The sequence below is a fragment of the Rattus norvegicus genome, chromosome 7 (genome assembly GCF_036323735.1).
Source record: "Rattus norvegicus strain BN/NHsdMcwi chromosome 7, GRCr8, whole genome shotgun sequence".
Lineage (NCBI taxonomy): Eukaryota > Metazoa > Chordata > Mammalia > Rodentia > Muridae > Rattus > Rattus norvegicus.
Genome location: NC_086025.1, coordinates 57215697 through 57233187, shown reverse-complemented (window position 1 = coordinate 57233187; position 17491 = coordinate 57215697). Strand labels below are relative to the sequence as shown.

Below are 17491 nucleotides of genomic sequence, written 5' to 3'. Positions count from 1 at the left end.
CACCCATATGCAGAAAAATAAATCAAATCTCACAGAATGTCCTATGAGAGATTGAAAAAAAATACAACTACCTTAATGAGCTGAATACTCACAAAAATAGCTTTGTAGGGAAAGCAATAATATGGCAATAAGGTGATTCTATTATATATTTGAATGGCAAAGGGAGAAAATTGCCAAGAACTATTGATGGTAATTCTCCCTAGTGCTGGAATTATATTCATTTCCGCACTGAGAAATTTTCTCGTAATAAATATACTTTCATTCTTTCAGGAAAGCAGGAATTGCATTTTTTTTTCTTCCTAATGAAGCTCCATGGCAATGAAGATTGTGTAGCTCATAGCTCAGGAAGGCCCAGAGAAGATGCACCTGCCCGGAAGAAGCCGGAGCACATGCCAGCTACCCAGCCGCTTCTCCCCATTAAGGAGAAACACTGATGCAGGAAATTCTTTCTACCAGAAACTTAAAAAAAAATCCTTGGTAAGGTAGACAGCAGTACTGCTGAACAAATTACAATGTATTTTGCACTTCAGTTGTGTACATAATATACTTAACCACAGTTTCCCACTGATCCTCATATCATCTCTCCCCCTTCATCAGACCGTGTCAAATACTACAATCAGACAAGTTAGCATAAAGAAATGCAGTCCTCCGCTGGGCGGGACCGAGTCTCACTGGAGTGCAGCCCCGTTCAGCTCTGCTGTTTTCACATGAAACCCATCAAGAAATGGCTTGATCTATTCTAACTTTGCAACAAATGGCAAACCTTTTCATAATGGTCTAGAAGATGTGACAGGGAAGGCCACCTTGTTTAGGTAACGTTCTTTTGTGTACACTGATGTAAAGGTCTTTAGAACATCAGGTAGGAGGAAGAACAGACAGTGCCCTTATTATTAGCACTGCTTTTATTTCTACTCATAAAGATGAGAGGAGTTAAAACCCCAGAGTTTTATTTCCCTAGTGCCTTCAAAGTCAACCACAAATTTAGATTGCACACTTGGTTACGGTGTCGGGATGGCATTTTGTCAGCTTCGTCAAATGACACTTTTAAATGAGAAGTGTTGATATACTGAAGTGGACCGATGTTATTTTTCTGCCGTCTACATAAATACGGCTTCAGAATTATGACGCTCATAAAGTTCAATGTCCTCATCTGATTGACAAGATAATTAAAAGTCAGGGAGCGAAAGTGACTCTTCTTGTATCTAGCTGTCAACAGCAAAGTGGAAACCAGACCTCGAGGTCACGTGACCCCGGCGCCCGTTTCCTCTTTTCAGTGTCTCCCAGAAATAAATATCAAGGAACTTATACTTTCAACAGTTTATAGTGTTTCACCACTCATTTCCTTTCCACCATAATCAAGGGAAATATTAATTATACTTTGAATTAGTCTCATGTTACATGACTAACATTCCATGCTTAGGGCCCAAGGCTTTAGGCTCCAGAGGCGGAGCTTTGCCTATCTGCAATTAATACTGCTGTAGAGCATCTTTCTAGCACAACACAGCCCTTGCCCTTTTGAACCATCAGCAGCTACAATTACCCAAAGCAGAGATTGAGTCCGTTAACTTTCTGTCCCAGAGGAATGGGGCGCTCAAAAGGCTACGCCCCATCCCAAGATTCATAGGAAGTTAACACTGGAGGGGGGAGGAGTTTGTTAGGCCACACCCATTCCTAAGGACAAATCACATAAGCTGCCTATGCTCCTGCCACCGATCTCAGACCCAGGCTCCTGTAGGTTGCCGTCTTTGAATTGAATGTTCACCAGCTACACTTGAGTGGGATCATGTCTTTTCGCCTGTCAGTGGGTCACTGTCTGCAGTGAGGCGGGTGCTTACTTCCCCAGGGAAAGTTCACGCAATAAAAGAACTGACTCATTTCTGTATCAACTCTCCAATCAAAAGTCCTCGAAGCTGGAAAAGGTTTGAAACCATAAGATGTTCTGACAATCTCACAAAAAGCCTGGCAAATTGCAAGCAGGGGAGGAGACATCTTGTTAGAGAGTATGTTGACAAGAAGCATCTGCGTTCTATAGGAACTTAAGACTCAACTCTGAGAATAATGAAAGCTTACCACTGTTTGGCTTAGCCAGTAATTCATGAGGGCTCTGATCCACATTACCCTTTGTGTCATTAAGGTCAGGAGGCTCACGGCTTGAGTGAAAATCATCAAGGTAAGCATCTAAGGCTTCAGAGGCAGAGAAATACGGCTTTTCTTTAAACAGGATGGAGCCATCGGCATTAAAGTAGATGCTGCTCATACCAAAGCCACTGGAGACCAAGGTGCAGGAGGGGGGGACAGATGCTTTTCAACAGACTCTGACACAGCCTTCTTAAAATAAGCAGCAGTGACCATTCGTCTTTCAGAGAACTCTAAAGACAAAGACAGGCACACAAGATTTCAGTTAAATGGGAACAGGTGACCATACTCACAGTGTCTCTCCTCCCGAACACTTAGCTTCTATGAGTGAAATTCCTATCTATCCCTCTTTAGCTGTTCTGTTTACTGAGGAATAGTTTCAGGAGTTGAATTTAGAAAACCATTGTGGAGTTCAATAATTCCATAACTAAGTCACAAAGGTTTGTTTTTGGTTTAACAGGGTTGGTTCCGTAGTTTCAGAGTCTTGAGATGTTTTTACTTGCTGTGTTCAAGTAAGACTCCTGAATTTTATCTCCTTTTTCTCTCTCCCTGTACCAGCTCTCACTCCATTGGTGGGAGAGGGAAAATAATATCTAAGACAGGCAATGAATAAGAACAAGATCCCTGGGACAAGAGAGATGGCAAAGGCCAGGCATTGGGAAGTGAACACCGAAGAAGCTCGGAGGGAGAAGTGTGGGCCCTCTGACAGGTGGAAGAGCTGAGCAGCTATGGAGGGTCTATTTCACCACCTTGGTCAGTTCCTCTTCACACATCCTGTCCACAAGTGAGACAAATCAAGGGACATGGAGAGGGACATATCCATAGCAACAGGGTAAGTAAGCAATGGCCAAGGCTGAATGTTACAACGCTAGGACATGGGCACTTGTATGCTTACCCATGACTTGTGGCTTCAAAAGGTTTGTTGCAGCCTACATGCTGGGCACACTAGCTAAAGTTGGCTGCCTAACTTCATGGGTCTCTAGTTTGCTTAAAATGCTTAGTGTTCACTGATGGGGGAGAAAGGAGTAGGCCGCTCATTGGCTAATGATATATATCTAAGTGCTAAAAAGCAAATACTCACTGTTTTAAGTCTTTTGAGATTCAAGTGGGTGTGCTATGTTTTCAGAATGTTGCGTTTTATGACATCATAATATACCTGCAATTCGCCTCTCTAGAATACTTTTAGTTTACTTAATAGAGCTATATAGAAGTCTTTGAGAATCAGGAAATCTTTGATTTACTTTCCTACACACATGTACCTGAGCAGACATGGGATGGACTTTATACCTATGGTCCCTGAGCCTCTAAATCCTAAATTGCAAAGCAAATTTATCTTTGGAGGGGGGTTAAAGAAAGGTTGGGACAATAAGCTAAGTAGGAAGAAACAGTAAGATCTTTATCAGGCATTAAACCAACTTCATGTATTTGGAAACAAGGTGATAAAAACAAGCTCTGGGGTGTGTGTGTGTGTGTGTGTGTGTGTGTGTGTGTGTGTGTGTGTGTGTATTGGGGTCAAACTCAGGCCCCTACAAATACTAGGCAAGTTACACATCCAACTCATTTCATGTTAAAGACCTAACATCTCATCCACCCGAGAGAGACCGTGGGTGCTAGCCTGTAGGTTGCAGTTTGGATGGAGGGAGCTCGGGTTAAACTGGAGTCAATCTTCTGCAGCTCTGTGCCTCTGTTCCCTCTGTTGTGCGACTCCTTTATTAAGTTCTGCTTAATGATGAATGATCCTCAGTTCAGAAGACGATGTGTTTGATCCTGACTGCTTTGATGGAAGAAGGCTCTACTAAGAGAACAATCCTGAAAATCCTTTCTAAGGTGCTGGTAACAGCTCCCCTTCACCTCCTCCCCACTCCTCCAACAAGGCCATTTTGTTGCCCGCGTCAAGGCTTGCCTCTCCTAAAAGACCTCAGACCTGCTCATGATCTAGGCACCGTCCAGCTCTGGAGGAGCTGTCCCAGACTTAAGGCAATGTCAGTTTTGTCCAGTGCTCTTCAGCTTGGCAGATACCTTCAATATCATCCCTGCTAAGACATGGTTTGCAGGAAGTGCTACGTGACCCCTTTCCTTGTCTTTCTTATTCTGAGTCATTCTGAGTATCTGCCGTGAGTCAACCTACAGGATTGCAGGCTACATGACCCCCTCCCCTCTTTACGCTCAAACTCATCAAGGGATGGGTGAGTTTTGAGTGTCCAGCTCGTGGCGGTTCCTCAATAAATGTTTGCTGAGTTGAATTCTGCTAGAATGTTCCATTTTCCTGACAAAGCACCCCAGGGTAACTACTGCAGCAGTGGCAGCATTCTGAGGAATTGGATCCTTTGGGCTCCTTAGTAGCTCCTGAGGAGGGACAAAAGAACCGAATGTAGTAATGCCATGGAGCCAAGGATTCCATCAGAGACGGCTGAGCACACCTAACCGGAAGTTGATGAGAATCCGAGAGACCCTCGACCGTACTTGGGATATCTTCCTGGTCCGTGTATAGCAAGTCTTTGGCAGCAGGCCATACAGTATGTGTCTACAGTTCACAGGTTTACAATAGGCTTCAGCAGCTGCCTAGCAGCACTTTTTAAAAAGGAAACTTGATAATTAAAGATTTATAGAACAATCTAGGAAATCAACATGGAAGGCACAATAGCAGTTATGAAAATTGAACACCATCTATAAATGTAAGTGAATTTTGTGGGGTTTTTATTGTATTATACTCACAGCAAATGCAAATTGTTTTCCACTATGTAGGCTGACAGAGGGCTGAGCAAAGAGAACATGCAGCCTTCTGGTTTGTAAAAGAAGAGGATCATATTTAATAACCATGAAAAAATCAATACATCCCCTAAGTGTAAATCAAACTGTGGGGCCTTTGGATATTTCCCCTTGCAATTTCCTGTTTGAAGTTGGTCTGCTTGATTCTCTTTGATATTGTTCTTAAAGATGCATTCAATCTATGAACTCCTCAGGGTGTACCATCTACTAGGAGACAACCTGATTCATGAGAAATACAGAGTTTGCCAATAGGAGGGGAAAGAAAGCCATTAGCCCTGGCTCTCTGTCCCTCTTATATTAGGGTATGCCAGACTCAGACAGTAGAGTGTATCAAACCTGTATAGAGAGAAATTCCAGAGATGTAAACCCAGTTCAGTCTCCCTCTCTGATTCAATTCACCTGAGCACAGAACTGTTGAGAAACTATGTTAAGCACCATAAAGGAAAACCAGATACACCAGACATCCTTTTCCCCACCAGGAGCCTGGAGCACAGTAGGAAAGATCAAAGCAACACAAAAATGATGCAACCCAGATAGGATGTGGCCAATGGTCAAGAGAGAGTCCAGAACACAAGGAGACATTATCACTGGGGTAGGACCTGGGGAAAGTTTCACTCCAGGCATTTAAACGAGATTTTGACAGAAAAGTTTCAGGCACACAGAAATGGAGGAAATAGTGATGTCAGGAAGAAGGACCATGAGGCATTAAAGAGCAAAACTGCACATGCAACTCTGCAGAGACATATGAGATTTCCGTGAGTCATCGCCTGAGGAGAGAAGATGATAGCAAGGGTACAGAAACAGTGATGATTTTTAGATTCCATCTATCTAATGGAAAATGAGAAGAGGGCCACAGAAAGGTTCGATGAGATCTGGGAGAATATATCCAATGAGGAACAGAGCCGACTTTTTTTTTTTCACCATGCCTCAGCATGTCGTCTCTGCCTGTCATTCTTTGATGAAGCAAGTATCCTAGTTTCCATTCTTTAATGCCCTGGTGGGAGACTCCAGGCCTCAGTTGGGGTATCTACCCAACCTGTACAGCTGTCAGCAACAAGCAGTTCACTTTAAACCATTGATAGAATGACCCTCTTGAAGAGCCCCTTGATGCGTCTGGCCAGTGGGATTTGGTACGGGCCAAAGTCTGTCTTTAGCAGTGTTAGCCAGATTTCAGGTACTATTAACCGCTATCTATGATAGTCCACTGAGAAAGGGGAAGGTGTTCTTTATCTCGCAGGTTGCACATTTCAGCCCATGGGTTTTTCAGGTTCTGGGTTGAAGTAGGAAGCCATGATGGGGGATGTTGAACTGAGCCAAGTAGTTCTGCTCATTGATGCCAGGAAGCAAGAGAGAGAACAAAGGGCTTAGTGTCCCCTTTGCAGAGATGCCCTAATGACTTCTTTTTATAGGCTGCATCTTTAAAGGTCCCATCCAGTCCAATAGCAGCAGGAGCTGGGGTCCAAGCCTCAATATCAGTCATTGGAAGATATCCTATCCATACTGTTGCAAATGGTGATGTTGTAGCATGCCTCAGAGGAACAAGAAATGCCACAGTGACATGCTCATCCTGTAGGGTTGTCCAAGGAAGCTGTTCATCAAATAAAGCTTATTACTAAGGAGATGTTATCTAGACCCGATCAAACTGTAGGAAGTTATGAACTTTCAGAAACTAAACTACAAACATGTGCTGCGGAGTTTGAATTTTTTAGGTGGCGGGGGAGGAACAGGGGTTAAGACAGGGTTTCTCTGTGTAGCCCTGATTGTCCTGCGTTGCTCTGTAGACCAGGCTGGCCTATAACTTACAGAGACCCACCTGCCTCTGCCTCCCAGGCGCTAGGATTGAAGGCATGTGACACCATGCCCAGATGGAGTTTGAATTTTAGTAGAATATTGTCAAGGAGAAGCAACTTAAGTATTCCCAGTAGAGATGGCCGAATGGATGTACTTCACACATTATCTCTGTGGGCAGATATTGTGACAGGAAATATATTCTTTGAAAGATTGCTTACATCGATCATAATGATTAGCTAATAGTAATCATTAGGAGTGCAGAACAGCGCTTGGCACGGCGATACATGCTTGGAATCCAGCACTCTAGAGGCAGAAGCATTCTGTACAGAACGTTTGAGAGTCTGAGGCTAGGTTTGGATACACAGGGCCCTCTAAAATAAGTAAGTAAATAATAAATAAATAAACAAGTAAATAAAATTTTATAAATAGGAAGAGGGCCAGTAAGAAGCTCAGAAGGTATGAGTGGGTACTTGCAACACAAGTTTAGCAATGTGAGTTTGATCCCTAGAACCCACACTGGCTGCAAAGTTATCCCCTCCCCCACCCTTGTCACTCATGCTCACACTCATCCATAAACATACAATAATAACAAATTTTTTTCTAAAAATTAAAGGAATAGAAAACGTTTGAAACCCATATGACATTATAGATCAAAGATATTCCTTTGAGATTTTTCCATGATTCATGGGAAGGGCTGTGCATGGTGTGGGGTGGGACAAACACGGTAGCTAGCCGGTAGGTTGCAGTTTGGGGCCTGTCATATTTCAGATCAGTATATTCCCGTGTTGTACTACACTCTGTTGTCGACCTAGTTGGCAACCTGTACACTTGAGAATTGAATTCTCCCTTCAGAATGCTGCTCATATATTCAGCGAATCTGTTTGCAATATTTATCACAAGTTAGGAGCCTGGTCCTTGTACCCGACTGACTGGGTTTAGATCTGACAGCATGACCCTGGAAAAGGTACTGACCTTCCTGCCCCTGACCTCCCTCATCTTTAAAGCAGCCTTGCTAATAATACCCAACTCACAGAAGTGTCAAAAGGACTAAAGGGGCTCATATGTATAAAATGCCTAATATGTAGGGGAAAGTGCCCAGCCACTCACAATTATGTGTTAATTCCCCTACCCCCACACCCAGAACACGTGTACTTTATCTGTTCTAGGGGATTCTATCCTGCCAAGTGAAAAGGTAGGATCTTCATCTTGGGAAATATTAAACACGAGAGTGAGACAGGGAGGGGAGGGACGGGAACAGGGACGGGCACACACACACACACACACACACACACACACAGGCAGAGAGAGAGAGAGAGAGAGAGAGAGAGAGAGAGAGAGAGAGAGAGAGAGAGGGAGGGAGGGAGGGAGAGAGAGAGGCATCTAGAATTTTACTCATTGTATGCACTAATCTCCTTAAATTCACATCCCAGAGATGAAAGGATTACTGTAAAGCAGGATCAATACTTGGTTCATTTCACATCCCAGAACTTTCTTTAGAAACCAGGAAAGCCTGAGGCTGCAGAGGAAGCATCAGCAAAATTTAAATTATTTTGTACGTCTTAAGCTTCAAGAGTTATTGTGTTCTCCTCCAGGGATCGCGCCTCTCCCTGTGTCATTTCACTTTTCCCTTAACATTCTCAATTTCTCTTTATTTCCAAGTCGGAGTGCTCACGGTCGCCATTCTTCTGATGTGGATACAAGCACTTCAGCAAAAATAGCTGCCTGAAGACGTTGAACGATTCCATTCACTTTAATACACTGTGACTAATTGGGGGAAAACGGCAAGCAGCACGTGAGGATTCTGCGTGTGCATTGGAGCCACTCGTTGGCACGGTGGCAGCATACATTAAATGGAATTTTAAAATACTGGGTAATGAGGAGAAAAAGTCCGTTTGCTTGGTGGAATTCTCTATGGACACAGCGTAGGGAAGGAGCGGGGGAGTTTGTAGCCATTATTTCTAAACTGCATGACACCAGCCATTTCTGAATCTACTTCCTTATTAAGGAAAACGATTAGAGTCAGAAAGGAACACATAGCTTTCCCCGAGCCCATTTCCTACTGTAAGATACGCTATACTGTAAGAGTTTTCTTAACGAAGGTGGCAGTATCTGGAAATTATTGTGAGAAAAGTTTAAATACAAGGAAACAATAAACATCCTCTATAACATGTCTACATTCTTTACGGTGCTGAAAACTGAACCCAGGGTTTATGTGTGTAGGATAAGTACTTCTTTGCTAGCTCTCAGTGACAGAGTATGATGTAGCCTGGGCTGGCCTTGAACTTGTGAACCTTCTGTCTTTGTTTCTACAGAGCTGGGATTGCAGGCATGTGCCACTAGGCCTGGCTTAATGTGTTTAGGATCATCAATGGGCAGTGTCCATCTCCTGGGAAAGGTGGATAGGTTTTCTTTAGAAGAGTCACTTGATATGAATTCAGTTCCTTCTTTATGCTAAGTCCCACAATAAAAACTCTGGAGGCAAGCACAGAGCTACACAGCCAGTGCTTGGCTTCCAGGGAGACTCCAGTGCACCAAGGGACAGGAAAATGTGTGCAAAGTAACAGTAAGCATTGGGTATACATGCCGGGCTGTTAGCGAACAGAGCCAAGAACAAGTCAATAAGGGGTGTGGGAGCTTCAAGTAGCCAGGGCACCTGCCCATGGGGTTACTTCATGCCCCCTTCTTTCTTGGAGACCAATGCTAATTTGAAAACTCAGTTTCAGCATTTCCTTTTCAACATCTGAGAGAATAGTCCTCCAGCCCCCAAAGCTCCTATCTGAGGCTTTCATAGGGGCTCTGTGATGCACGTGATGGAAAGGCCTAGAGGAGAATTTGCAACAGGCTACAGGTCTTCTCTAGTCTGAGCCAGAAAGGAGGAATGTCACCCGCCTTACGTGACAGATGACAGAAGGCACTGGTTATTCTACTATGAACTCTTGTATTTCTGGCCAGGTTGAACTTAAAGATCACGGTTCATCAGTGTGCGATAGCTTTGCCATTCCTAGTGATGCCTGGATTTCTTCCTGATTGCAGGACATTAGATTCTCCATTCTACATATAATTTTCACCAAATTCTAAATTAAAAAAAATTTCCACAATTATTAGTATTCAACCAATATAATCCTGCTTCATTAGAAACTTATACACACCCATATTTTGGAAAAAAACAAAAACAAAACTAGGCTTGTTATGAACTCTAGGTGCCTGCAAAGCTCAATCACTCAATTGTAGAATACTGAGATGTTATATGCCCCCATCATGAAAACATGATATAGATATAGATATAGATATAGATATAGATATAGATATAGATATAGATAATCGAGCACTAATTTGGGAAATGTAAACCACAAGCCATCTAAAGTATCTGATTAGCAATTCCTCCACTCAGAATGACTTAGTGCAATAAACGTTTCATCCTAAAACTTCCTTCAGGTTCTCACGATACCTATATTTGTCACTGTAAGAAGTTACAGAGTTAAAATGACCATCCGTGTCCACTCATTTAGGAAGAAAGTACTCACTGTAGGAACGTGTGGGATCTGCCATAAAACCTATCCAGGAGAATCTCCTGCCCAAGCTGATGGAATTAACTCTGCTTGTGAAGGCTGTGGCTTGGGAACACACTGCACTCCAGCTGTCATGCTAAGCACAGAACAAGACTGTAGGGTAATCATGGGGACACAGCCACACTTAAGCACAGGACAAACATCTTTACAAACAAAATTCTGAGGTGAAGCGTATGGCATTGGACAGACTGGGCAGTGAAACCTCTGAGCTCAGCACCAGAGAGATCCTGAGGCTCCTGAGTGCACACAGCAGCAGGAAGAGCCAACTGGAGAATCTCTTCTCGTATACACACTGGACAAATGGCAGTGCAGGGACTGGTCTGTAGGAGCAGCGAAAATCGCACTCTGTTTTGTGTTAACTAGTTTAAACCTTGTGAACAGGAACATGGAGAAAACATGGGCCACCTAAGTATTCATGGCTGGGACATCAGAAGCATGCATGGTACATCCTCCAGATGTGTGCATGTGCTATCATGGTTATAACAGTTCTCTCGAGGAAAACAGTGTTGCGGCTGTACCTCCAGATTAACGCTAATTCTACACCCATTTCCTCTTCTACCTGGGGTTAAGCAGAATTTTCAACTAATTATGTAATAGGTTTTGGCATTTTATACTTATTAGGAGGTATTCATAGTGTATGGTACTGTTTTGAAATCATGCAATGCATTTTGCATATTTATATTTTAAACTTTGGATTAGAAATAATTCAAAATATTTATATATATAATATATATGCCTATATGTATATCTGTACATCGTGTGTGTGCCTGATACATAAGGGGGCCAGCAGAAGGTGTCTGATTCCCTGAGAACCAAGTCACAGAAGGTTGTGAGCTGTCTCTCAGGTGCTGGGAATGAAATTCCGGCCCCCTGGAAGGGCAGTCAGTGTTCTTAACTACTGAGCCATCTCTCCAGTGCTCCATTTTAACAAATTTTGAAGAATAGTTTTACATTCTCAAATGCACAGCCTTCTCCAGGACCAAAACCCAACTTCAGAGACATGCATTCCTTATAATTGGTAAACTCCAGGGATGCATCTTGTACCCCACAGACAGAAGTGAGTCTGGAATTGTGGGTATTGATTCAAAGCTCATAAACAAAGGGAGAAGCTGGCTGAATTAAAACCTCGTTTCTTCTATTGAGCATACCACGAAGAGTGGAAGACTGGAAGCGGCAGGAAACATTTGAACTCTGAGCAGATTTTGTTAAGCTATAGATGTTTATTCTTTTAAAGTTAGGATACTTCTTATTCAATATAGGGTTTCTGGGTCTCATTTGGAAATCCAAGTACCTAGCAATGCCTGCCTTGTATTTTAGCCTGGGAAAGCGTGAGGGAACACAGCTGTAGCTTCCTCCAGAGAGGTCATACACTAGCAGCTTGTCACCTCTCTTCCCACTGCAACACCGACCCCATGACCAATAAATTGTTACCATGACCTCTTGCCGCACAGCTGTTTGACACAGCTTTATGGTCAGTCTCTAAGGTGGAAGGAGAATGACTCGGGAGGCTCAGTGAGTGATGCAAAAAACTGTAGAGAAGATATTGATCTGAAAACTTGATGGCTGCCCACTTACGGGTTTAATATGCAGTTTTCATGCCTAGGTGCAGACTCTCTAGACTGCAAAGACCATAGCTATGTACTTATTAAATAAACCATAGATGCCTGACCCCTGTGAGCATTTCTATTTGCAAGCAAACCTCCGTTGACAACACTTTTGGAAATGCAGTGTTTGCCTGACTTTCAAGATTCGAACATTGGCTTTTTTGGCATTCAGTTCATACGGTTTTCATCCCCATGAAAAGCCCTTCTCTAGACACCTGGAGACCTTCCTAGTCTGCATTTGCTGTTAGATGAGTCAACAGGACCAGAGCCAACTGCGGCAGAACGCATTATCTGCGCACACAATGCTCCGGAAGTTGACAGTAGTTCGCCTTTGATTTAGATACAAAAGAATAGATAGCGCTCCTTCTAACCTGAACAGTGGCTCTTCTATAGAGAATCAATCAGAGAGCAGATTTGCTTCGCTAAACTGTTCCGATTAATGATACAAGTCAGCCCTCTGAATGATTCTTTCTCAGTCGAGGATTGTTTCTCAGAAAGTCTCCTCCAAGGAGGATGTTGACAAGAAGTATCTTCAGTCTGGGCTGTGATCCTTAGGCAAAGTCACTCCTGGGCTTTAGGAAGACACCCGAGTGTGGTTGAACACCTTCCACCTTTTTGAGGGAAGCCTGAAGATTTGGTTCTTGACTCTCACTGCCCATTACAATGACACGCCAAAAAATATAGCAGGACCATTTGATGGTTTGTATATGCTCAGGTCAGGGAGTAGCTCTCTTAGAAGGTGTGGCCCTGTTGGAGTAGGCGTGTCACTGTGGGTGTGGGCTTTAAGACCCTCACCCTAGCTGCCTGGAAGCCAATCTTCTGCTAGCAGCCTTCAGATGAAGATGTAGAGCTCTCAGCTCCTCCTGCACCATGCCTGCCTGGATGCTGCCATGTTCCTGCCTTGATGATAATGGACTGAAGCCCTGAAACTGTAAGCCAGCCCCAATTAAATGTTGTCCTTTATAAGACTTGCCTGGTCATAGTGTCTGTTCTCAGCGGTAAAACCCTAATTAAGACAGAAGTCCTTGTATCCCAAACGATGACTACCAGCTAATCTTTGTCCCAATATTCTGCTCAAATGAAACAGACCCTCCTTGATTTTCTGTGCTAGTGGGTTGTCTTTGTTAAGGAAAATGATGCTTGAACATGTTTACTAGACGTAAAAGTGAAGAAATGACTGTCATTGAGAATACGATTGTATGCCCCATGTTTGTGTGAGTTCAGATAACACATTTTGTCCTACATAGGGCTTCTGTCTCACATTTTACAGATTTTCCTCAGTATCCAGCATGTGCCAGGGTCTCTTGAGAATGAGTATTTAAGTATTTAAGGCAGCATACCTGTGTCGTTATGGCAGTAAGAGAGAAGCTGCAGACTCTACTCTGAGAGGTCTAAAATCCCATAGGAATGTAATGTGAATGTTTCTAACTCCAGAAACACAAGACATACCTTAAATTACAATAAACAGTTTACACACTCTCTCTATGGAGGAATCTCCTTCCTGATAAGCCTGCTGAAAGGAAATTTTCTTGAGCTTACCACGATTGTACACAGTTGTTTCAGTGGTTAGTAAACTATATATATATATAATGTTTATCCAATTACATGCTAATGCAAAGTACAAAGAAATCATTGAGATCAATGGAAACCATGCAGGAGATGCTCAAAACCACTGTTCCTGCTAACAGGCCTGGGGTAAGGGCTCTCTACAGCTAGGAACTGTGTATCCTAGCTGTGCGAATGAATATCGCATAAGAAAAGAAGAACAGATTAATTTGCAGTTTTAGGTTTCCACCTTTTAGGAATGTTTCAGAGATGTCTGCATCTGTATACAGAAAAAAAAAAAAATCAACTTCAACTCTCCCAGAGAGGAAGAGCTCCTGGCCCCCAAGCCTTGCTCATGCCGCTGTCCCCCGCCCCCAGCCTTGCACACACTGCTCTCACAGCATCAAACCCAGCTGTTCTTGCCATGCCATGCCTGTTTACATGCTTTTGCGCATGCTCTGTGCACAGAACACGCTTCCCCTAGCTACGCAGGGGAATCAATTATGATCGCATCAGAGCCGGTCCCTGACTACTCCAACTCAATCCAGTTTTTGCTTCACTCTGAAACCCCACGATCCCTTTCATGCTTTTGTGAACCCTTGAGAGAGTGTGTGTCCCTTAACATCGTTCGCCTTCTTTGTCCATTTGAAATGAGCTCACGCAGATGCAGGGGCGGTGTCTGATCTGTCTGTCTCCGTATAGACCGCCTCAGTTCAGAGTTCAATTTCACCCACAGAAGCAGGAGCTCAGTAACTATGTGAAATCCAATAAATGAAGCCATCGTCTTGTATTTAAAAAGAATGGAGTGCCGGACAGCTACATCTGCACCTGAATGTGGCAGGCGCACTGTGACACATCCTGAGGTTGCTTCATCTTAGAAACTACATAAAAGGGTTGGGGATTTGGCTCAGTGGTAGAGCGCTTGCCTAGCAAGCACAAGGCCCTGGATTCGGTCCCCAGCTCCGCAAAAAAAAAAAAAAAAAAAAAAAAAAAAAAAAAAAAAAAAAAAAAAAAAAAAAAAAAAAAAAGCTACATAAAGAGAACTCATGCACCAATTCCCATACAGACTTTAATTTAACATCAAGAACAAATACACCACAATGTAACAGAACAGCACTCCCCCCACCCCCCAAGTTCTCCATCTGGACCTTGCTCCTAGTATGTTTTTTGCAGCAGGGATGTTTAAAAAAAAATACTCTTTGAAACATTTTGTTTTGTATCACATACCCACAAAAGCCTCAGTAACTGTTAACTCCTGGTGAACTGTTGTCTTGCAATTCTGTAAACCTTTCTGGTGGAAAAGAAAATGAAGTCCTATCTTGCTTTCAGACCAGAGAAGAAAATGATTTTATACACTGTAAATCCCACAGATATATCTCAGGCTCACATACAGGTTGTACACACAAAATAAGCAAAGGATTGTTTTCTATTAAAATCATTCTGTTTGCTGTACCAAGGTGGTAATCAAAACAAATCAATGCTGATGCTTCTCTAGAGAGAAAAATGGAACTATGTGTCCTGCTCTGGGATTCTCATGGTGATTTCTAAGCTACATGAGATACAACTGCCTCGGCATAAATATTCTCTAGGAAACTGTTAGCTACCCTGGAAGTTAGAGGATTGACCCAGTACTAGCATTAGAATTTTCATAATCTATCTTTAAGTCTTTACTTGGCTGTTCAGCTAACAAATCTGTCTCATAACAATAGCTAAATATTACATATTATAATCAATAATACAATATAACTACTCTCTAGGATGATGATGTGTCTTTATAGTCAGATGAATGACAATATACCGATACTACAAAAAAAAAACCTATCAACTTGCCCACATTATGATACATCCACTTATTCAATGTTCAATGCTGTCTATAAGACAGGCAAAATGATTTAGCTTGTAATTGGCATGTTAAACTGAGAACTTATCCGACAGCTAACAGCTTCCTTTTGTTAGCTCTTAGTAATCTAGGGTCTATTATTAAAAAATAGATTGTATGGTTATAGTATTTCAACTGCAAAGTTTGTTTATAAAACGATTTCACGTAAGCATTACTCATGAGCCGAAACAGTCTGCTTCCTCACAAGGTGACCTCTGCTACCAGAGGTCAGGCAGGCAGGCAAGCAGGCAGGCAGGCAGGCAGGCGGGCCCATAGTGCCTTTGGTTTTTGAAGGGACACACAAAGGCAAAGCCAAGCCACTTGTTTGATTATCGATCAGATTCCATTTAGGTAGCTACATATTTAATGACGGTCTGCTACATAATAGTTGTTGCAGGTACGATCCATGAGAATGAATAGTGGCTACTGTTTTAAGTATTTAAGTGAAATCAAATATTTCTGCAGAGCATCTAATAAACTTATGTGTATATATGTACATATTCACACAGGGAAACATCCAGCATATAAATACACACACATATCTGTATGTTTCACATAAATAGAAATGAATATGGTACATTATTATAAACATGAACTCTCTGCCATACAAGTCAGGTTACATGCTAAATATTTGTAAATATTCAAGTCAGTGTGGGCAACAATATCGACAACTTTTAGTGAAGACTTAATGCAGTGATAGGCAGTGGTATTCTTAGAGACATTGAAAATACATCTAACTCCATGGTTAATCCAGTTAGAGATTTGAATAAGATTTGAGGTAATTACTCCTGTGTGGTAAGGTGAAGGCAGAATCATCAGAGTAGGAAGCTCCAGGAAGAGCTCTTTACACTGATTGACTACCAGACTACGTACACTGACAACTGCCCCAGAGGTTTCCATCCTGACAAGGACTTTGCTCAAGTCAATGAAAAAGGCCAACCCTTTGCAATACTGAAGTAAGGAAAGCTTGCTTTTCACAGAAGAGGCATTTACATTTTAAATTAGAAGGGACTGAAGGTAGGAGGGAAAGGAGGAAGTAAGGGAGGGAGGAAGGGAGGAAGAAAGGAAGGAAGGAAGAAAGGAAGGAAGGAAGGAAGGAAGGAAGGAAGGGAGAGAGGGAGGGAGGGAGGGAGGGAAGGAAGGAAGGAATGGCAGGCCCATAGTCATGGAGGGAGAGAGGGAGAAAGGGAAGGCGGGGGAAGAGCTGACTCTGAAAACCAGGTTCTGTGTTAATGAGACCTGTGTTAATTTGTGATAACTGGAAAGCAAACAGAACTAAAAGAGACCATGCCTACTGATATGTCCACTTTCACCTAGAGGAACCTTTCTGGGAAAATTCAGTTTAATTTTCTCTAAATCTCAGAGGGCCTTCCATTGAACATGTATTTTGTACTGGGGATTTCTCTAGAAGGACAGGACCATCGGATGATTTGTGTATTTTCCTTTTCCCCCAAACTAACATGTTTTGGAGTCTCCCACTAGCTTCACCCGGGCCTTGGCTGAAGGATCCTCTCACATTTTCACAACCGCCTTCATTCTGTTTTCATCATCAGAAATTCGGTTTTCTCTCCATCTCTGTTCTAAAGATATTTTAAGTAAAATGACTGTTCATTCTGTGGGCATTCTTTGTGAGTTAGTACAGCCATCCTGAGATGTCACAGTGTAAACCAGATGGGACAGGAAATTTCAGTCAGCAAAGGTCTAGTCACAGCCATGGTGCCAGGTTTTGATTTCACAGGAGTAAAGATGCAGCCTTTTCTATCCCAGGCTCAACGGACAGCTCAGCTCTCTAATCCTAGGCTACTCTTACTTCTGTATATGCAGACTGACACCAACCATCCTTGGAAGAATTAACAAAAGCCCTAAGTTGAAACACTTTTAGCATTCCATCGTTCAGAGATGGAACTTGGCTTGGTAAACAGCCAGTCTTGTTGCATTCAATTCCATGTTTTACAGAGGTTTTTCTGTGGAGCCAGGGCTGATGGGTATCTGCCTTCCTGGTGCTCTGAGCCTACAGTCTGTAGCTATAGACTGCCCTCCTTTCTCGCTTTGCTCCTTTCTTTTGAGCATCCTTCCCTAGCTTTCCATCCAGGGATGTCCAACACCTTCCCAGTACAGAAGATGTCACTCCAAACCCTTCAACTTCAGGGGCGTTTGGAAGATCACATTCCTTTGTGGGGAGCAGGAATTCTAGTGAA

At 42.8% G+C, this 17491-nt stretch overlaps 1 protein-coding gene and 1 long non-coding RNA gene across 22 annotated transcripts in view; one reads left to right on the top strand and one right to left on the bottom strand.

The window, feature by feature from the left end:
• Positions 1-17491, bottom strand: part of Grip1 (glutamate receptor interacting protein 1) — a 657377-nt gene that overhangs the window by 244690 nt on the left and 395196 nt on the right. The window contains exons 1-2 of one of the 19 annotated variants that reach the window (XR_005486730.2): positions 3032-7969; positions 2071-2369 (exon numbers count right to left, since the gene is read on the bottom strand). Coding sequence is in view for 3 of the 4 variants with exons in the window: in XM_039079958.2 (XP_038935886.1) it covers positions 2071-2257 (187 nt within the window). In the remaining variant the exon portion in view is untranslated. 19 annotated transcript variants of the gene reach the window in all.
• LOC134479877 (uncharacterized) lies at positions 1669-8560 on the top strand. Of its 3 annotated transcripts, none has more exons than XR_010053718.1 (3): positions 1669-1919; positions 2695-2968; positions 8356-8560. It is a non-coding gene; the product is annotated as an uncharacterized LOC134479877 (long non-coding RNA). The 3 variants fall into 3 exon arrangements; XR_010053717.1 differs by having other exon boundaries at positions 1669-2170; XR_010053716.1 differs by lacking the exon at positions 1669-1919 and having other exon boundaries at positions 2600-2968.